The following is a 21,680-nucleotide window of genomic DNA, read 5'->3' on the forward strand; positions in this document are numbered from 1 at the left end:
ACACACAACCAGGTAATGCTCGTTTGGAGTTTATATTGTCTATGTTAACCACTAAGCCCCTGGGATCCACAAGACTTCAATCGCCTCCCTGCGCTGGGACTTCATGTACCTACACGCTCAGTTTTTTCATAAGTTCTAGGAACCAAACTCGGGGCGTCTTGCTGGATGAGCATTTTGTGCACCGAGCTATCTTCCCCAACCCTGAGCTGCCTTCCCCGACACGGGTACAAACTGCCCGCAGTGGCCTCCCGGGAGTGGGGTTGCTACGTGATGATTTTTAACTCGGTGGCTGGGCATAGAGGCTGCAGTCAGGTTACCTGAAGGCTGGAAGGGGTGGATAGTGAGGGCTTGTCTGCTGCCCTAGAAGCCTACTCCTGAATCCCCAGGATGTCAGAATCAAGCAGAAGCCCTGCATCTCAATGAGGACGTGTGGACAACGAGGACAATGAAGACAACCAAGAGGAAGGCTGACTAGAAGACCAACCAACAGCACCGACCTCGTGAAAGCAGGATGGACGGGACTGAATCTTCATTTTGACAAGCAGGAGAAGGCGCTGCCTAGGGATTCAACCTGACCAATCCCAGTTATCTTTGCTACAGTTCCACCAATCTGACCAATCACAGCCATCTTTGCTACATTTCCACCAACCTGACCAATCACAGCCATCTTTGCTACATTTCCACCAACCTGACCAATCACAGCCATCTTTGCTACATCTTCACCAACCCTGAGATTCAGGTCATCCTAGCCAGGAGGGGCCCAGGATAAGGAACTGCTGGACTGAAGGGGGCACCTTCTCAGGCATGTCAGGTTGCGTTGGTACGTGCCCTGTGCTGACAATAGGCTTCTCTTTGAATTTTGTCATGAGTCCCTCTCTTGCCTCAGCCTAGCCTGGTCCCAGCAGAGCTGCTCGAGAAGTGTGGAAGTGATAGATGCTTTGTGAGCGACAGGGAAGAGGAGCGACAGGGCAGGGACATGCCGCTGGCGATAAACACTACACCCCAAGTGCATCATGGGACATGCTTATGCTAAAATCCTCCATTGTTTATCTGCATTCTTTTTTCAGCAACCCTGAGCTCCTGACTGCCCTTCATCTGTAGTGTGTGGGACTCTCTATCCTCTTCGTTCATGGAATTCTCACAGGGACTGGTGTCTCCGGCTTCTTACAGTGTAGGAGGAGCAGCAGTGGTTTCTATCCAATTCAATGTTGTCTGCGTGTCACCAAGACTCAGGAAAGGCAGCCCAACCACACAGTCATTGTCAAAGCTGTGGGTCTTCTAAGCAAGGGAGCCACCTCTACACCCTATCCCAAGTCCCACAGAGACGAAGCATTCCCAAGGGTGCCAGGTCTGCACAAGGATGTGTGATCATCACAGAGGCCCCGCCTCAGCCCGTGGGTATCACAGACAGCTGAGCAGCTTTTCATTGGCTTCCTCAGCCCAGTGCTCTTTTAAAGGACGCAAGCAGGTGGCCCACAGGGCTCTACCGTGGCCTCTCGGAGGGGGATTGCTAAGCCAAGCTGTCATGGACGCCACAGCAGTACAGTACATTCGGTTCCAGCAAAGCACTCTCCTTACACGTTGCAATGAAATCAAATGGCGTTATGTGCCAAACAGGCTGCTGGGACACACTTTAAGAGTGTCTCTGTTCTTTGCCGTGACTGAATCCCACAGCCTAGCATGTTTGGTGTGTGTGTGGCAGTGGGCCGGCATATTTTCAAAAGTACTATTCACAGTTTGGAAACCACTCGATATAAAATTATAGCGCTGGGATTTAAATGCTGCCCATCATCCTTCCACCGCCGTTAACATTTCAAATTACCTTTCCCCAATTATTTTCATGCAGGTGTTTTCTCATTTAATTTTATTTTAATGCAATTGTAATTACACGGTGTGTGTAATGTCCCGGGCTATTCCTTTACGTGTGTATGTGTGTGTGTGTGTGTGGTGTTTTCCTCCTCTGATTGCACATGGATCCAGTGATGCTGAGACATTCAGTGTCCTGTGCTGAGGCCAGGCTGACCGGAGGTTCAGTGGATCAACAATTTTAAGAAAATTGTTTCTTTCTGTCTCTGTTCTGGTCAGAATTATGACATCTGGCATAGGAGGAAGGGAAGTCTGCCCTTGGCAAAGACTCAAGGTAGACACATTTCCAAACGCAGGAAGAGGGTGAAGATGCCGATTAGCTGAAATAAAAGCCCAATGTTGATGACACTGTTTTACGGTGTTGTGAAAAGCTGAAGGATGTGCACGGCTGCAGACAGCAGGGCTCAGGAAGTGAGTGGACGCTTTGTGCTCTGTGGGGAAGAGGGGGGGGGGGCAGGAAGAATGTGTCATGGCAGGTAAACTAAACTCTACCTCTTGTTCAACACATCAAGGAAGGGCAGTGGATACGTGCTGGCCCTGACTGGTCCATGGACAGTGTCCCTCGGTGTCAGCCAGCGGCTGGGAGGAACTGCAGGGCACAGGGCAGCAAGCTGTGCAGTGTTCTGGAGGCTCCACAGTGCAGCGGCCAGGAACCTAGAAGGGGACAAAGCACAGTGGCTCAGTTGTGGTACCCCATTGCTGTGGAGAGGGAGCTTGGCCGAGGCGGCATCTATAAAGTGCAGCGTTTAACTAGGGCTAGCATAAGGTTCAGAGATTTAGTCCGTTATCATTCATGGCAGGCAGGCATGGTGCTGAGAGGCGGCTGAGAGTTCTACATCTGGATTGGCAGGCAGCAGGGAGAGAGAGAGCCACTGAGCCTGACTTGGGCATTTGAAGCCCCAAAGTGCCCCCCACCAGGCAATCCCCCACTTCCCCCATCCCCTTACTCCCCCTGCCCCTCACCCTGCCACCTCGAGGCAGGTCCTGGGATGTATAAGAAACCTAGGTAAGCAGGACCCAACAAGCCTCTATCCTCCATATTCCTGTTGTATTTTCTTGGCTCTGAGTTCCCTGTCTGGAGGTAATGCTGTACCAAGGCAAGCTGGTCTGCCTTGGATTTCCTGCCCCAAGTTTCTGTCTTTATTTCCCTTAATAGTGGATTTTGATCTAGAAGCAAAAGCTGAAATACCCTTTCCCAGGATGCTTTAGGTCAGAGTGTTTTTATCACAGCAACAGAAAGGAGTGCAGAGTGCCCTTTCCCTTTGTTTTGGCAGAGATGTGCAAAGTGGGGTGGGGGAAGGGAACTGTTAGCATATTTGGTTAGCCATTTTATTGGGTTCTTACCGCCCTTCCAAGCCCCCAACACTAGGTAGGAGAGAAAGAAGGTCAGAAGGAAAGGGGGGCATAGACCTCTTTAGAGGACTTCTTGCTTATTAGAGACATTAGTTCCTAGAGTGGGGCAAGTCTGATTTTCATCATCAGACTTTTCCAGTAACCCAGCAAACACAGCAGCAGCAGGATCAGCAGCCACCACAGACCTGCTCCTCTCCCATTTATACCCTCTAGAGTCACCAGAATTAAACTGTCTGCAGCTGGCAAAAATCACACCCCTGCTAGTGCATGAGGCAAATCACAATCACCTGCTGTGAAACAGCCTCTTATTTCACACCTAGGATTAAAACAAAAACATATCTATGTAACATAACTTTTCTTCTAAAGAAACCAAAATCCTCACTACCTGGTAATGATGAAGAAATGCTAGATGCAGCATTTTCCAACCTGTGGGTCACAACCTCTTTGGCAAACCTCTATCTCCAAAAACATTTAAATTACAATTCATAAAAGTAGCAAAATTGCAGTTATGAAGTAGTAAAGAAAATAATTTTGTGGCTGAGGGTCACCATGACACAAGGAACTGTTTTATAGGCTCGCAGCATTAGGAAGGCTGAGAGCCTTTGAAGCATTAGGAGTTGAGAGCAAGGACATAATTCAAGATTGGTCTTTTGAGAACAAAGAGAAGCCACTGGAGAGGCCCAGGGACAGAGAAGGCTGTGGTCATCTGGACATGTTGTAAACACTTCTGTGTTATTTCCATACCAAGCCAGAGCCCAGGGAATGGAATGCTAGTCTAGTTCCCCTGCATGAGGGTGCCATGGGGGCCTGCTCAGTGCCTTGTGGGGCTACACAGAACAGGACAGTCCCTTGGCTGCCTGCTCAGATCTTCAAATGCAAGCAAGGTGTTGTGAGGTATTGAGCAGTGGGAGTGAGCCTCTTCTCTTCCCAACAAGTCTTTGCTCTTCCATGGGAAAACACATCAAGGAGCTGGGAGGCAGGGGCTTTAGGAAGGGACACGTTCCTTCTACCCACATCTCTGAAATTGGATCAATATCACACTGGGGTGGCAGAAATCGAGAGTCCAGAATCTCAGGTTTCATCTGCTCATGTAAAACCATTCAGCCAAGACACAGAGCAGGCTCAGAAGTGCCCTGAGGGGGCTGAAGAGAGACTCAGCTGCTGAAGTGCTTGCCTTGTAGGCACAAGAACAGGGATCCAAACTCCAGAACTCAGGGCTTTAGAAAGGGGGTGTGGGGGCGTGGCTTGTAATCCTAGCACGAGGAGGTGGCCACACACAGATTCCTAGAGCTCCCTGGCCAGGCAGGTAATTCCCCCACACAACACAAATAAAGGCATTTTCATTTTGAATGGAAAAGCATTGTATGTTTATATTTTTCTTCAAAATTTGGACCTCAGGTATAAATAGATGTGTTTGTATGTGTGCGTGTGTGTGAAAATTAGACCTCAGATATAAAAAGATATGGGTGTGCATGTTTGTATGTGCATGTGTGTGTGCATGTGCGTGCATGTAAAAATTAGACCTCAGGCATAAAAAGGTGTGTGTGTGTGTGTGTGTGCATATGCATGTGTGTGCATGTGCATTTGTGAGCATGTGAAAATTAGACCTCAGGTATAAAAAGATGTGTGTGTGTGTGTGGTGTGTGTGTGTGTGTGTGTGTGTGTGTTTCTCTCAAGGCAGAATTTATTTCAGATGTACATCAGATTCTATCATAATATCTGGGGAAAATGGAGGGGGAAGGAAGAAAGTGAAGGGAGGTAAGAAGAAGAGGGACAGAGGGGGAGAGTAGGGGAGGGATAAAGGGAGGCAAACAGGCAGAGGGAGGGACCATCTCAGCCAGACACCCACACACTCACTCCCTGTACCCTCAGACTCCCATGCAGCAGACACAGGTTTAGGCTACAGCAAGCACTGGTATTTACAAACCGCTGTGAGCCAGGGGTGGGGCTGGGGAGGGCTGACTCCAACTGCAACTAGACACTCGGTTCTTCTTTACACAGGGAAGCCATAGGGAAGCTGGCTCCAGGCCCCTTCTCTCTGCCCTATTCACTGTCCCATGATTCTCTAGGAAACTCTGACTTCCCATTTTCTGGGAGGCTGGAGGGAGTCCCCTTGGTTTTTGCTGGATTACCAGAGATTGAGGGGCCAAAAAGTCTTGGCCAAATGGAGATAATTGTGTCTTCCAGACCCTGAGGTTCAGAGAAGAACTAGCCTGTGTGCTGTCAGTAGGAGGGGCTCCAGGGGAGGCAGGAAGGACCAGATGGAATTACCTCTCCTTCATGACTGAGTCTCAGCTCTGGCCACTGTAACAAGGAGCTGGTTCCTTGTTACAACATGCAACAGCAGCCATTCCTTCCTCCACAATCCCAAAGAACACAGGTTCAAAGGTCAGGCTGATCCACTGCAGACCTGTTCACTCTGGATGGTTTTTGCATTAGGTGGGGATTTCCGTGAGAGGCTGGAGATGGGAAGTCGGTCAGCCGGCGCCAGTGGGCAGCATCCTAGCAGACTTTCCAGACCTCCTGATATCATTCACGAGGGCCCCATTCTCCCTAACTCGTCACATCCTTTGGTTGCATGTCTTGGCACCATCACGCATTGTGTGTGGTGGGGTGTTCTCACATCCTTTGGGGACAGGGCGTGTTCATCCCATAGCACCCTGATTCGATGGAGTAACAAAAGCTAGGTTGTGTTGCTCACACAAGGATTGGGGTTCAATCCCCCAGAACCTACATTAGAAGGCCAGATGCCATGGTGTGTACTCATAGTCCCAAGACTGGGGAAGCAGACACAGGAAGATTCCATACTTGGTAAGACAGGCCAGTGAGAGACTGTCTCAAAAGCAAGGCAGATGGTTCCCAAGGAACACCAGAAGTTGTCCTGTGGCTTTTATAGACATACTTACTCATATGCATGAACACACACACACACACACACACACAGAGAGAGAGAGAGAGAGAGAGAGAGAGAGAGACAGCGACAGAGACAGAGACAGACAGAGAGAGACAGAGGGGGGAGGCAAGATAACCAAGAAAGAAATCTTATGGTACTCACTTGAGGTAACCCTTTGATGCTAATTTACTGCATATAAAGCGTTTACACTATGTTGTTATTGGTGGAAACTGTACAAAGTGGGTGTTCATTCAAAGAATTATCACACGGTGAACAACATATAATACAACTCTCATCTCAATTTTTTTTTAATGGATAAAGAACCTCCGTCTAGCCGTTTTTTGCTGGTGAATGCCTATAATCCCAATACCAAGGAAGGTGAGGCAGGAGAAGCTTGAGCTAGCCTGGGCTACAGAAAGATCCTGCCTTAAAAGAGAGAATGAGAGGGAGAGGGAGAGTCCCTGAGGCAGAGCATTTCTGTGTAGACATTTTGTTTGTTTGTTTCCTCTGATATTCTCTATGTCTGAATCTGTCTCCGAGCTACCGAAAACAACCCAGGCCCCAGCAAGCCTTACAATTCCAGACCGATTGCCAGTGATGGGAAAGGCTAGAAGTTAATATTTAAAATGAATGTTTTGGATTCAAGAAGCTCTTAGGACTCTATCCATGTTTTCTGTGTTAGGTTCTCCTAGGGGTTTACTTTGCGTATGCATTAGCCATTCTCTGGCTCCGTGCAGGTGCAAGATAGGAAGGCAGGTTACCCATTGGGATAATAAGTAATGCACCATTAGAGTGAGACAGGGTTACGAACAGTGCCCGGATGACAGTGGCAGGTGTGGTTTGCCAGTCTTTCCAGGCGATTTCTCTGTAAACAGCAGGAAACCGAGCTGTTAGACTGGCATATACTGGTCCTGCTGAAGGAAGTCCAAAAGCAAGTGTTTGTGTGTGTGTGTGTGTGTACTCGCGTGCGTGAGTGTAATTAACGTAACGATTGCTGGAAATGGCTTTCTCATCCAGAATGGAGGGCGACTGAGCACCAGACCAACAGCACTCAGGCTTGACTAAGACGTTCTGGTACACGGCACACTAGGCCACTGACACTCCCTTAGCTGGTGGAATCAGTCTGAGGACTAACTGAGGTGAGGATCCACTTACTCTCCCTGGGGAGAGCCTGAGGTGGCTGTGGGTTGGCAGACAGGTGTGGGGGTATGAAGCAGAGGTGGGGGTCTTTGGGGCACGGCTGAGGATAGGAAGTCTCCTGTGTCCATGGGCAGCAACCTGGGCGCGCTGGAAAACCCCTGCAAACAGGTTGCGGTTCTCAGGACCAACGCCAGGTCTATAGGAGGCCATCGTTTTTTTTTTGGGGGGGGGGGGGGCAAGCTGCTGTGCGAGCCGCTAACAGTCCAGACCAGGACAGAATGGAATCAGTCACCAACACTAAGGGTGACCATTAAGTTGAGCGTTGGAAAAACTGCTTTGGGCTAGTTTTCCCTAAGCAGGGGCATCCCAGTCAGCTGAATGAACTCAGCGTGGAAGTTCTATTTCACCCATGAAAGGAGAGAACTCTGCGAAGAGGACTCACCCCTACCCCCCACCCCACCCCCGTTTTGTTTCTGTTTCTGCTTTCCCCAACCCGTTCTGCATTTCAGGTTGGCTCGCTGTAGGCTCCTTCTACATCCAGGTTGCAATAAAAAGCTAGACCAGACCTTTAAACTGGACTCTTGCTACCCTGTCTCGGATATTCATCTCTGGAGTTGGAGGCCTGGATAAACTGAGGTTAACTCTTCCCCAGCTGACTGCTCCACAACCAAGTGAACACGGTACACGGAGTTCAAATCCCACCAAGGGCTGCTCCTACAAGGAGGGTTTCTATTGCTACACAGGAGCAAACTTGCCGCCTGGGGTGAGGGTCTCCGGAACAGAACTCAGATACTTAAGTAGCAATGGCAAGCTATCTGGCATTCCCACGCATGCATCCGTGCAGACGCCTCACGTGAGTCTGGCACGCAGGACTGTTAACAGACCTTGCAGCCAGCCATGGCCATATAGCACCAGGAGCAGGGAAGAATGCGCGTGCGCCTTGTGTATGGGGGGGGGGGGGTGGAAACGCATGCGCGACAACGGGACAACGGGGCGGTGCGTTCCCGGCCGGCAGGGGCGTGACCTTCAGCGTAAGGGGTGGGGCCTGGCCCGCCTGTCTGACCGGGACCGCCCCGCACCGCGACCCCCAGGCACATGGCGCCGCACGTGTTCCTAACCGGGCCTCCAGGTGACCTGGGGCCTGCGGGACTTGGCGGGGAGGTAGCGCGCCCTGTACCTCTGCCGGGTGTCCGGTCTGGCTTGGTGTATCGCAGCCCGGCGGGAAGGAAGGGCAGGAGGACTCGGAGCGCCGGTTTTAGGTCTCCAAAGACCAGTTGTCACCCGGGTCTCTGAGACCCAGGTGTACCCTGTAGAATTTGGAGTCAGTGGAGCAGGCAGAGTCTTTGGGGAGGAGCAAAGGACCTTAGGAGGCGCGCCAGCCTTGCATAGCATGCCCTGCATTTGAAATCCGGGTGCATTGGGTCCCCAGCTGTCTGCTGTGGGGTTCACCTGGAGCCATCGTCCATACCTATGTTCACGAGAGGTTTAGTGAGACTGGACTCACATGCTTCCCCCACCTCCCCTGAGGAGAGCAGGGAGTGCTGTCAGTTCCGGATTTGCACCACCACACCCCTGCCTCCAGTCTCCCGAGTTAGTAATGCTCCGCCCCTTGCGCTGCAGGCCCCACTCCAGTGTCTCTGCCTGATGTGCTTGCTTATGACTAACTGTCCCAAATGGTTTGGCTTTCTAAGCCTCTCCAGCAAGGTAGCGAGACTTATGAAAGAAAGCACCGTTTGTCAGCTCCCCTGCCTCTTAGCCTCTTCCCAAATATTGACCAGCATCTGTAAATCATCTTAGAGGAGACCCGTTACTCAGGCCAAGCAGCCTCTGCTCGAGCTGAAGAGGCACGAGGGGTCTGACCCACGTGCTTCCTTTTAATGCTTTGCTCAGCTGTTTTTAACATGACCGGTCCCTGGGAAGAGATAGCCTCTGGGATCTAGAGCTGTTTGGGCTGCTGTGTGTTGTCTTTTTTGTGTTTTTTTTTTTTAATACAAATATACAGAATTTGAAAATTACATTTATTTATGCATGTGAGTGTACGTGCAGGTGTGGAGGTCAGAGGACAACTTTGGGGAGTTGGGTCTCTCCACCAGGTGGGTCTCAGGCTTGAAGGCAAACTCCTTTACCACATTGAGCCATCTTGCTGGTCCATAAATATACTCCCCTCCCCTTATAATAAAAGTGCTGCCTGCTTAGTATAGGAGCAGAAATGAAGTGTTAACACAGTGGCAGACCAAGGAAGGCTCGATGCCCCAGTGTGGAGGAATGCTAGGGCGGTGAGGTGCAGTGGGTGGGTGGGTGAGCACCCTCAGAGAAGCAGGTAAGGGGGGATGGGATAGGGGGTTTGTAGAGAGGAAACCGGGAAAGGGGGTAATATTTAAAATGTAAATAAATAAAATATCCAAAATTTTTTAAAGTGACAGAACTTTGGTTGGGGGAGGGGAGGGAGTATGGGGAGGAGGGCAGCGTTTGGGATGTAAATAAAAAACAGATGGGGGATGAGGGGCTAACCATGGGGAACTCCACCTGCTCTGTGGGGCCTTTGCTCCGTATTATTCTAGACCACGTCTTCTGTGGGCACAAACATACCTTTGCTTTAAATCCTTCACAATTAAACTGCAACCCTCTGGCCCACCACCACTGGTCCAACTTTGCAGCCAGGCTTCCTGCCCTAAAGGCTTAACAGTCTTCCTGCACAGTACCATCTGCCTGATCAGACCCCTGAGTGGCTGGAGGGACTCTTTAGATTTAAACCAGAACAGCATACATGTAAATCTCAGAGGAGAGGAAGTCCCAGACCGCGTCAGAAAAAAACTTCATGCCGCCTTATTACCCCTGTGCTTGCCTCTGCTGGGGATAAAAATTCCTCAGACCCAGAGCAGTCCGGCGGGCAGTGCCATTCGCTGCCTGTCCTGTTCCCAGCTATTGCTTTTTGCCATCTGGATGGGCTTGGCAAAATGAAACTTCCTGACCCATCTTCTTTGTCTCTTTCAGGAGTTGGCAAAACAACCTTGATCCAGAAAGCCATCGAAGTCCTGCAGTCCTCCGGAATGCCCGTAGATGGATTTTACACACAAGAAGTCAGGCAGGGAGGGAAGAGGATAGGATTCGATGTCGTCACCCTGTCTGGTGCCCAGGGGCCTCTGTCCAGAGTTGGGTACTGGTGTTTTACTTTTGCGGGGTTTTGTCTCTAGCCTGGCCTCTGCCCTTCTTAGGAGGGAGCATTTCTTCTCTGTGTGAGTGTACGTGCGTGTGGTCCATGTGTCTGTGCAGAAGCCAAACGGGGCATCTGATGTCTTTCTCTGTCGATCTCTCCCCTCATTCCCTGAGAGAGGGAGTCTCACAGAACCTGGAATTGGCATGGGGGCCAGCCCCAGCCCCAGAAGTGTCCTGGGCAAGCCTCTGTCTCTAGGCTATATCTCCAGCCCTTAGGCTTAATCTTAGTTTTGATACAAGGTCTTGCCATGTAGCCCCGGCTGGCCCGGAACTCACAGAGATCCACCTGCCTTTGCCTCCCAGTGCTGGGATTAAAGGTGTGCGCCACCTTGCCCAGCAACCCCTTGCTTACTTTTTATTTTGAGAAAGTCTAAGTATCCCAAGCAGGCTTTGAACTCAGTTATGGCCGAAACGGCCTTGAAACTTTTTGTTCTCTTGTCTTCTCTCGCCTCAGCCTCCTGATGAGTTAGAATGATAAAAGACTTGCCACACTGGGTTCAGCTCTTGTGCTGTGGTGTGTGGGCTCATTGGAGGTGCAGGGACCGTTCACTGTTACAGTGCAAGACTGAATTTGGCCAGAGTAGTGCTGACATTCGGAGAGGGGCTAGTTTCAGGAGAGAAACCCCAGAGGGTCCAACCTGATACAGTACCACCTTTTGTATGGGGATTGTTAAGGGTGTGTGCAGAGAGTCTGTGGGTCAGTAGAACAGCCCAACCCCAGAAATTGGGGAATCCTCCGGTAAACAGTGTCTTCTTTCAGGTCACAGCCTCTGCCTGGAAAGCCGGACTGTCGAGTAGGGCAGTATGTGGTGGACCTGGCTGCTTTTGAGCAGTTGGCACTACCAGTCCTAAGAAATGTGAGTACATGTTTTCTGTCTGGAGAGCCTCTTGAGACTCACTGGCCAGTTGAACACAGTGGCTTTCCCTGTGGTCAGGTTGTGTTTTGTGGTTTATAAAGTCTTCCGGCCACTGAGCCTTGTTAAGGACAGGCAGTCCGATTTGCTGTCGCTCTGAGCTGTCCCGTGTCCGGAGCATGTGTAAGTGCTTCCCATGCAGAAGGCTCTAACGCGGGTTTGTACACCTGTGTTCTGGTGCACTGAAGAACCAGAGTCTGCTCACTGCTCCGTGTACACAGCCGACTGTCATGTGGTATGTACCGCGTCACTGGAGCTGGTCACTGCTCACTAAGGACAGCCTCCCCCTTCAGAGGCCTGGCAGTCCTGTGGTCTGTGCTGATGTAGAGCTGAGATCCCACCCCCAGCTCTCCTCTGCCTCCCCCCCCCCAGTTCCTCTTGGCATTTCCCCCCATTTCTGGGCTGAGTTGTGGAGGCTGCTCTGTTACCACGAGCTGGGAAATGGCAGAGAATGTTTATTTCCCCAGGGACCCATGCCCCCCTCTCATGTCCACAGCAGTGAGAAGTGTCTAATGACATTCTGAGTGGAGAGTCTGGCTTTGGGCATTGGATCCATATAAAGAATTGATTTTTGCTCAGGCAAACAGGATCCTGGGAAGAGGCGAGCCGCCCATGCCTGGTGTCTGGCTGCAGGCTTACGTAAGAGCCCGTGTGCGCTTGCTGATCAGGTCAACAACTCGCCTCTTGTTTATAATGGAAAAAGGAAATAGAAACTGCTCATAGTTTTACAGTCACCCTGTTTCTGTAATGATTATAACCATGAACTCTGGCCGTCAAAATGGACCTGGGTGGAGCAATTGCGTTGGTCTGTGGCTGATGTTCTGGGCTCTATAGGCATTGCTTTATATCTCCTGGGAAGAGCCATGCTGTGTCCTGCTCCCTCCAAGCAGTGACAGCTCCCCGGAGAGGGGTCTGAAGGTGAGGCTGGGTGAGAGGTTGGGGGCTGCCCAGGCCTCCTGGGGCCACGTTTCATCTGTGTGGGTGATACTTTGTCAGGCTGCACTTCTGCTGCTGCTGAGCACTACACGCATGTTCAGTAGAAATGTCCTCTGGCTTGCATTAAGGGATGATAGAAGTATTAATGTATTACGTGATTGTTTCAGAGTCCGTGTTTTGTGTTTCTATGTAACTAGACCTTGCTTTGATTTTTCTAAATTTTATTTTATATGCCTGAGTGTTTTGCCTGCCTGTGTGTCTGTTTACCAAGTGTGTGCAGAGCCTTCAGAGGCTAAAAGAGGACATTTAGTCCCCTGCAACTAGGGCTATAGACAGTTGTGAACCACCTTGTCCTGGGAAACACAGGCCCTCTGCAAGAGCAGCTGTGTGCTTGGCTGTTGAGCTTCCTCTCCAGGCCTAGCCAGATGTTTCTCAAAGCAAATGACCTTTTAATTTATCGATTCTCTTTTCTGTTCCTCATATATTGATTCTTCCCTTCCCTCTTCCTTCCTTCCTTCCTTCCTTCCTTCCTTTCTTTCTTCTTTTTGTTAGCACAGAAAAGCTCTGTCCTATTATTATGTACAAATTAATGCAGCATTTTACCTATATGTTTGTTCTAATCTGAGCTTGTTAAAATGTGTTTTTAATACATCTGGAGTTGTTTTGAATACATAGCGTGCAGTTACTCTCTTAATTAGTTTCTTCGAGATACTTGGCCAGTTTACTAAAAGCATTTGCTAAAAGCCCGTGTCTAATTAGTTTATTCTTCTTCGTAAATTGTGCTTTAAAGCTTGTGTGTGTGAGTGTGTGTGTGTGTGTGTGTGTGTGTGTGCGAAGTGTTCATGTGCGAGCACAGGTCCACACATACACGGAAATGTGCATAGGCATTGGAAGAGTGTATCTCGTGGAGTTGGAGTTTTGGGTTGTTGTGAGCTCCCTAAGGTGAATTCTGGGATCCAGACTGGGTTCTCTTCAAGAGCAATCAGTGCTCTTAACCCTGATCCATCTCTCCAGCCCTGCATTTTCATTCTGTAAGACTTCTCATCCATTCGAATTTGTCCCTTCCTCCACACCGAGCTCTGACTGTGATGGCCTGCCTGGCTTCCTTGCTAAGGAACTCAGACTCTCCATCTTGCTTCTCAGATGGGGAAACTGGGGCACTGAACAAAAAGGGAGGGCACAACTCATAAGCAATGGAACCAAAGCGAACTGTAGAGTTATGACCTATTGTCCATCAAAACCATCTCAAGACATGGTCAGAATTTCACCAAACTCGATTTGTTTTCTTACGTTTGCCCGATGAGGTAGTTTGTCGGAGTCTCTGTTTGACTAGGGTTCTTCATGGTCTTCTGAAGGTCAGGACTGACAGGCAGGGCTGCCATCTCTGTAATGGTTCTTTTGACACTGTGACACCGAGTGTGTCCTAGAACGTCTATGTGACGCTTCATTTATTGTTTAGTGTGAGTGGAGGTGAAGTCGGATCAGACCCCGAGGGTGGCTCAGTTGTCATCCCGTGGCTCCTGTTTTGAAGTGTTTGGGATCTGCTTTAAATCCTGCTTCAGATCTTCCAACTTCTACTCAGATGGGAAAAGACTTCTGTCAGGGGATGGTGTCTATGTGTAACATACACAGGAAGTTCTACTTGTCAGGGGATGTGTGTGTGTGTGTGTGTGTGTGTGTGTGTATGTATGTGAGTGTGTACATGTCTGTCTGGGTATATAGCATACAATGAAGTTCCTCTTGTCAGGGGATGTGTGTGTATGTGTGTGTATGCGTGTGTGTGTATGTGAGTAAGTGTGTATATGTCTGTCTAAGTGTATAGCATACAATGAAGTTCCACTTGTCAGGTGATGTGTGTGTGTGTGTGTGTGTGTGTGTGTATGTGTGTATGTGTGTATGTGAGTAAGTGTGTACATGTCTGTCTCAGTATATAACATACAATGAAGTTCCTCTTGTCAGGGGATGTGTGTGTGTGTGGTATGTGTGCACATGAGTGTGTGTGTATATGTCTGGTATACACTATACAGGAAGTTCCACTTGATCTTCAGGCCACACAGTTATGGAAGCCATGGAAGGATCCAAATGACCTGATTCCAGTCGGGTGCCTTTCTAGGTGTTGGTAGCCTCCCAGCATTGCTGAGGACCACGACATTCCCTTCTTGCTTCCACATTTTGGCAGTCTGCCTCACCACACCCGTGCCACAGGGTTGGCCATGGAAACCAAAAGCTATCTGGTGCGAATACAAACATGTTAACAGTCTTTCAAAGGCTGTTGGCGAAGACATTCCCTCAGGAGACTCCATAGCAAAAGGAACCGGAAGCTCGGCCCCAGGTTGGCTCTTTGGTCCTCCACCCTCCACAGCACCTGCTGCTGACGTCTTCATGGTGTCCCTTTGGCACGGCTGCGCCGTGAGCAGGGAAGCACTCCCTGTGACTGTGGCCTTCTTGCCAGACTTTCCCCAACATTCTTTTTCTAACTTCATCTCGTCTTCTGAGGATGAAAATAATCCCCTCAGAATCCTGGGATAGCAAGCAGCTTGACCCTTCCCTCACCACAGTGACAATGGTTAGCACGCAGTGCCCCTGGCGGGAGCTGGTTGCAAGAGAGCTGGGATACACTAGGTAAGGGTATGGTGCAGAACTTGGAAGTGCCATCCTGCCCCCATTGCCTTCTGGGGCCATGGTGCCACTCAGATGCCAGACCAGACACATAGTGACTGCCATGCGGCCAAGAGACACCCACAGCTCTCAGTTGCACAGGGAGGTCCTGGGAAGGAGAGCAGCCTGGTGCTGCCATTGTCACTCTGCCTGGTGCTGTAGGCTGAGGCTGGGGAGCTCAGAATCTGGGTTAGGTCCGCAGGGCGAGCCCTCCTCCATTGACCCCTGTTGGTTCCTTCTGGGTTAGCTTGAGTGTGCATGTGGAAACAGCAGCTGGCTCGTAATGGTGTTTCTTTTTAAAGCTCTTCTCAATACCCTGTTGAGCTGTTTAGAGAAGCAAGCTGTGTGTTGCCTGTGCTCCGTGCCCTGACCTTCAGCCCCTCTCTCTAAGACATGTGAATCCCTTCCATTTTTATTAAAAACTTACTTTTACGAGTTTGCAGTCCAGGACAGAATGAGGACATTAGAAAGGTTTGGGGTTTACAGTGAGCAGCAAGCGCTGCATGTTACAAGGGACTGTGCACATACGTGTGTATTTCCATGTAGGGTGCATGCATTACTACAGTCAGGTAAACACACACATTGGGAAGTACCTCTCCTTGTCGGATTTGATGGCTTTCAGAGTTGTCAGTCAGCGGTCCAAACAATGCTGACGTATGGAAGGTGTCTCTGGGGTGGGTGTGCCTCAAGCTCCACAGCCCAGCACACTCCAAGGATCATGCTGTCTCTGTCTCCTGTGAGATGGGGCACAGGCATGCACACAGCTTGTTACATGCCAGCGAGGAGTTGAACTTGGGCCCTCATGATTGCTGTAGCACTTCTTCCCCTGTCCCAGTGTACACACACTCACACACATACACACACACACACACTCACACACATACACACACACACACACATACACATACTCACACACATACACACACACACACACTCACACATATACACACACATACACACACTCACACACATACACACACTCACACACATACACACACACATACTCATACACACATACATACACTCACATACACTCACACATACACACACACACATACACATTTACACATTCACACACATACATACTCACACAAACATCCAGCTTCACATACTCCCCCTCACACACACACATACACACACATACACACTCACACACATATACACACTGACACACACACATACTCATACACACATACATACACTCACACATACATACACACACGCACACATATATACATCATGCTCACACACATTCATACTAATATATATACACATACATTCACACACATATTCATACATACATACACTCACATACACACATATATGTACACACGCTCACACTTACACGTACACACATACACCCATATACACATCATGCTCACACACATACACACAAATCACACATACACACATACACTCATATATACACACAATCACAAATCAAATACACATACACTCTCATACACATATACACACTCATACATAAAATACACATACTCACACATACATACATACTCCACACACACATACACATACTCACACATAAATCACTTACACATGCACACACTCACCCACATACACTTGCATATGCACACAAGTACACTCAGAAATTATACATACATACACTCTCATACACATACAAATATACACACATACATACTCGCATACTCTCATATACACACACACTTTAATTTTGGCATACGTAGTATATACACATTTATGTTCATCTGCGTAAATGCACATATAAGACGTAAGACTGTTCCTGAGCAGCAGCAGTTCCTTCTTAGTGACTTAGGATTCTTATTTGGCAGCTTCATGCGTGTGCACTGCACTTTGGTCACTCTTACCCTCTGTTACATGCCTTGCCCCTCCCACACCCAAATTCTTTCTGTAAGGTCTGTCATTGCTTGGTCAACAAGTGAGTTACACTATTTGGCCCGACCCTGCTTTTAGCCAGACTCCCTTCCGTCTGCTTTCATGACTTTTGTCCACTTTTAGACTGGATTGGAAGTCATGGCGCCTGCCAGCAGCCATCGCCTCCTTCGCAGGAGAGTTAGGGCTACAACCAGCGGAGCCGTGAGAGGGGCCCCCAACATGGCTGCCCTGTTTCCTTTAGACCTACACACTCTTTAGCTTCCACTTGTTCCCAACCTTGATTCCCTCACTGTGTAGGTAGGAAGCCTGGTTGCCACTGGACCATTCTAGAAGAAAACACACTTTGAGAGGAACTCAGGGGCAGGAGATGCAGTCCCAGGAGACTCTTCCCTGAGCCTTGCAGACCGTGTCTTACGCGTGTGGAAGTTTGCTCTGCTCTGTGAGGCACAACCCAGTTGCCTGCCACAGAGTCACCAGGGCGGGATGGGGGGGGGCAAGATCACATGGTTTTGCTGCCCCAGCAACTGTTCTTCCTGTCCACAGGCAGGTCCCAGCGGTGGCCCCAGCCACAGAGTGTGTATCATTGATGAGATTGGGAAGATGGAGCTGTTCAGCCAGCCTTTCATCCAAGCGGTCCGCCAGACACTATCCACGCCAGGCATTATCGTCCTTGGCACTATCCCAGTCCCCAAAGGGAAGCCGCTGGCCCTGGTGGAGGAGATCAGGAAAAGGCATGACGTGAAGGTGTTCACTGTGAGTAAGCCCCCGCTCTTCCCCCTGCCCCCCACCTTCTGTGCACAGTGGAATAGTCGGGGAGTGAGGGGAGGTTGGGGTACTGACTGGGAATGCAAGAGCCTTGGGGTCACACACCCAGTGGCAGAGCTCCTGCCCCAACCTCGCTTGAAAGATGTGAGCATACGGTAAAATTAGTTGCTCAAGTCTGAGTCTCAAATTCAGAGGCTGTGACAATAACAAAGTAAATCTGGTTTGAATAGACATTTCTCCAAAGAGCACGTAGGAGCCGCCGGTAAGTACAGGGAAGGCACCCATGGGCATGGTTACCATGAGGCGTGACACCATGCCCACGAGGAGTCCTCCCATGATACGGTTACAGGACAGAGATGGGAAGGGCTGGTGTAGCCTGGGCAAACCTCAGCCTCCCCACCCTGTTGGTAGGAGGGAACATGGGCTGTTCCTGGGGTGTAGCCTGGGCAAATCTCAGCCTCCCCACCCTGTTGGTAGGAGGGAACATGTTCCTGGAATCCACTCTGTGGTTTCTCCAGGGGCTGTCGGTTAGTCCCTGTGCCTGCACGTCCACCGTGCAACACACACACACAAACATGTTCTGAAGCACAGTGAATGCTGTCTCAAGTGCATGGAGCCTCCAGGCACGCTGACCCCTGCCTCCCTTGGTCTGAGGCTCTGTTTCCTCTCTGAACACCACATACCACCAGAGCAGATTCTGTCCAGGTTCTTAGCCCCACCCAGCCTGCAATCCCTTTTCAGGACTCCTCCACACTGGCCTTTACCAACCTTCTCTATGTCCCTCTCCATCGTGGTTTGTGAGCTCAGAACATCAGAGTCCTTAACCGCAGCACACACAGGGGCTAAGACTGTGCTGGACCCTTGTCTGCTCTGGTTCTCCTTCATCTCTCAGGGGAGCAGAGAACTGAGGTCAGCCTACAGCACCCAGATTCTCCAGGGTGATGGAAAGACAGGTAGATGTTGTTGTCTCGGGAGTAACATGGAGTTGTGGGCAGCTCTCCCAGGCCCTGCTTTCCCGGGCCCTGCTTTTCCCACAGGACTCGGTGATCCTGAAGAGCTGGATTCTGTCTCCCTTTCCTGCTCTCTAGGAGACATGGATCGAAGGACTGGAGGCCAGGAAGTGCTCCCTAAGCTTGCTGGAGGCCAGGAAGTGCTCCCTAAGCTTGCTGGAGGCCAGGAAGTGCTCCCTAAGCTTGCTGGAGGCCAGGAAGTGCTCCCTAAGCTTGCTGGAGGCCAGGAAGTGCTCCCTAAGCTTGCTGGAGGCCAGGAAGTGCTCCCTAAGCTTGCTGGAGGCCAGGAAGTGCTCCCTAAGCTTGCTGTTTTGCCTTTTCCCACAGGTCACCAGGGAGAACAGAAATAGCCTCTTGCCAGATATTGTGGCCTTCGTGCAAAGCAGCAGGACCTAAGGCAGCAGCTGCGGGCATCCAGCCTCTGCTCATGCTGGGCCCAGAGCAGTCCCCAGTCCACTGTGCCCATGTATGCTCCAGACTTGTGTTTTCTCTTACAGTTGTGCATGCGATTTGAGTAAATTCTAAAACACTTCTGCCAAACATTAGGTGGAATTTGCTCCCATCAGGGTTTATAATGTGTTTGAGGCCGAGGAAAGATGGGAGTTCACGTCTTCCTTGACTTGGAATGCTGTAGATATTAAACACCTCTCCAGGTGCAGCTCCAGACTGGTGCAGCTGAAAGCAGTAACAACTGGTTCTCCGCAGTTATTTCCAAGGTGTGGGGGGATCAGTTCTCCTCTCCTTCTTTTGTTTATTCCTGTTTATTGACTAATAAAAATGGAAAGAAATCTGGTGGTTCAGACACAGGAGTCCTTGTGTGGGAGGGACAGTTTTCACAAGCTGGTGTGAGCCACAGGCCAGGCATGATCTAAAGCTCCTGTTCGTGCTGACCTTGCCTGCGCACGGTTTTCAACCACTCTGAGCCCAGGTGCCCTTCCAAGGAAGAAAGAGGGCATGGCCGCCATCAGAGAAGGCCCTGGAAGCCGGTTTGAACTGCGGTCTCCACTGCCTGCTGCAGGCTCCTGTGTGAGAAGTGAGCTCACGGGCAGGTGGCTCAGCCCGCACCCGGTTCTGCAGCCCAAGCAAAGAGTCGACGGGCACCGCGGGGTCCATGAAGCCCAGGGGCTGCCCTCCTGTGGCTGGTAGTGCGGGACTCAGAGTATTTGGACCTGTTAGCAACAGCATTAACGATAACAAGGGACCTATGGCCTGTGCTGGTGGGGCTGCCTGTGAGCTGGGCACTAGAACCCAGTGCATAATGCACAAGGGTCACCTACGACCATCAGAAAACGCTGATAAATACCTCACTATTCACAACAGCAGCAAAATTACAGTTATAAAATGGCAATGAAATTGTTCTGCTCTGTTCTGTGGTTTGGGTGTCTCCACAGCATGAGGAACTGTGTTAAAGGGTCGGAACCACTGCCCTAGAAGGACAGCTGCAGGAATGACTTCTAGATGAGGAACAGGGTCTCAGAAAGGCCTGTCTGCTGGGAGTGTAGCTGCCTCCCTCCACCTCTGTGCCTCAGGCAGGCTGTTCAAGGAGGCCAAGGGCAGAGTTCATGCCTGCCGGCAGGCTGGCTATAACCCATCAATGGGTACCATGGCAGGTGAGACAGTGTAGGCTGGAGCTGCTAGCCTGAAGGCAGCTGGTCACCTAGGATCTGAATGTCCCCAGCTACAAGTTGCTACACAGCCTGACCCTGACAGGGAGCCCTACTCGGGAAGCACTACTCCCTACTCGGGGAGCACTACTCCGTACTCGGGGAGCACTACTCCGTACTCGGGGAGCACTGCTCAGCCCTTTGAGTATAGAATGAAGGAGGCAGAGAGGAGAAATGGGTGTGGCTACCACAGTGCTCCTGCTAGGCCCAGGGAGACCCCATGATGGCATCTTGGTCCCTCCAGTTGTGTGCACCTGCAGTCAAAGCACTTGTGAGTAAGGTGCACAAAGATGGTGAGTTCCAGGCCAACCCAGGTTATATAGGTTCAGAAAACGGCTTTTAAATATCACAGCCACGGCAGGCGGGAGACTCGAACCTAAGTCTGAACGGCTTTGGAACCTCTGCTTACTGTACGCACGTGCATCTTTATCTAGGCTCCCTGCCATCTTGAGAATTGCATGCCTTACGACTCGCCCTCACGCTGACCGGTAACTACCGATAGCGCATCCTTCGGTGACTACCACTCTCGCAGATGAGCGGGGTTAGCAAGCAGGTCCACGGATTGCAGATGTGAATCCTAGGATTGTGAGGGACAAGGGTGAACAGCATTGAGGTCTCTGATGCAGATGTATGTGGGTCCTGACCTGAGGAGTTCACGTGGAAATCGAAGATGGTGGAGAACCAATGAAAGACCGACGGAGCCTTTGCTGCCTCTCTCTTAGCAGGATAGACCGCCAGCTGCTTCCCACCCAGTGGGAATCGTTTCCTTCTTTTCTCTGAATGAAGGTAAGCTGGTGTGTGCAGGCCACATGGCTGTTAAGTAGATGATAAAGACTCTTGGGTGCTCGCAAGGAGAGGCTTCTAGAAAAACTACAAAGCTGTCTGCTCAGGTGGTCCTCCTCCCTCAGATCATGGAAGTCCTGGGAACAGTGAGGTGGAGACTGGGGTTCATGGAGGATGGGGTTGACCCATATGTGTGCCATTTGCACACACTGTAGCACGGGCACTTGGGACAGAAGTGCACTGATGGAGCTGGCCGTATAAACAGACTGTGCCCCAATGCCGTCATTATAGACGGGCGTTCTGTCTGACCGCACAGCCGGGTGCTGCATCTGTATATCTCTAAAAGACAGGCTTTCGGTCGCTGTTAACTACGTTGAGACAGATGCCAACAGAACACTGAGCCACCACGGCAGAGTGTCACACAGACCCGTCTCCTGTACTTCCACCAGAGTAATGCTCTTTGACACACGGCAACAAGTTGTACATACAAGTCTTATGATTGCAACCAGAGATGTACAGGTGCCGCCCCTCAGGGTTCAGGGAACCCTGCAGAAGAGGAGGAAGAAAGGACGTGAGAGCCGAGGGCATGAGGGTACCGAGGAGATGA

The 21,680-nt window shown here is 50.4% G+C and overlaps 1 protein-coding gene across 1 annotated transcript; it reads left to right on the top strand.

Moving 5' to 3' along the window:
- The first annotated feature begins 8,250 nt into the window (after nucleotides 1–8,250).
- On the top strand, nucleotides 8,251–19,397 carry NTPCR (nucleoside-triphosphatase, cancer-related). The gene is made up of 5 exons (XM_080936750.1): nucleotides 8,251–8,381; nucleotides 10,247–10,409; nucleotides 11,229–11,325; nucleotides 17,395–17,604; nucleotides 18,954–19,397. Exons 1-5 carry the CDS (start codon nucleotides 8,348–8,350, stop codon nucleotides 19,020–19,022), a joined length of 573 nt encoding a protein of 190 aa, XP_080792876.1. The 5' UTR covers nucleotides 8,251–8,347; the 3' UTR covers nucleotides 19,023–19,397.
- The last annotated feature ends 2,283 nt before the right edge of the window (nucleotides 19,398–21,680 follow it).

The sequence above is a fragment of the Micromys minutus genome, assembly GCF_963924665.1.
Source record: "Micromys minutus genome assembly, chromosome: 24".
NCBI classification, from domain to species: domain Eukaryota; kingdom Metazoa; phylum Chordata; class Mammalia; order Rodentia; family Muridae; genus Micromys; species Micromys minutus.

What these genes read in the sequence shown, in the direction of transcription:
- NTPCR (XM_080936750.1), top strand. Translation starts at nt 8,348, where the DNA reads ATGGCGCCGCACGTGTTCCTAACCGGGCCTCCAG. An exon ending in GTTCCTAACCGGGCCTCCAG is followed by an intron (nt 8,382 to 10,246) that starts GTGACCTGGGGC and finishes TGTCTCTTTCAG; the next exon opens with GAGTTGGCAAAACAACCTTG. An exon ending in ATGACGTGAAGGTGTTCACT is followed by an intron (nt 17,605 to 18,953) that starts GTGAGTAAGCCC and finishes CTTTTCCCACAG; the next exon opens with GTCACCAGGGAGAACAGAAA.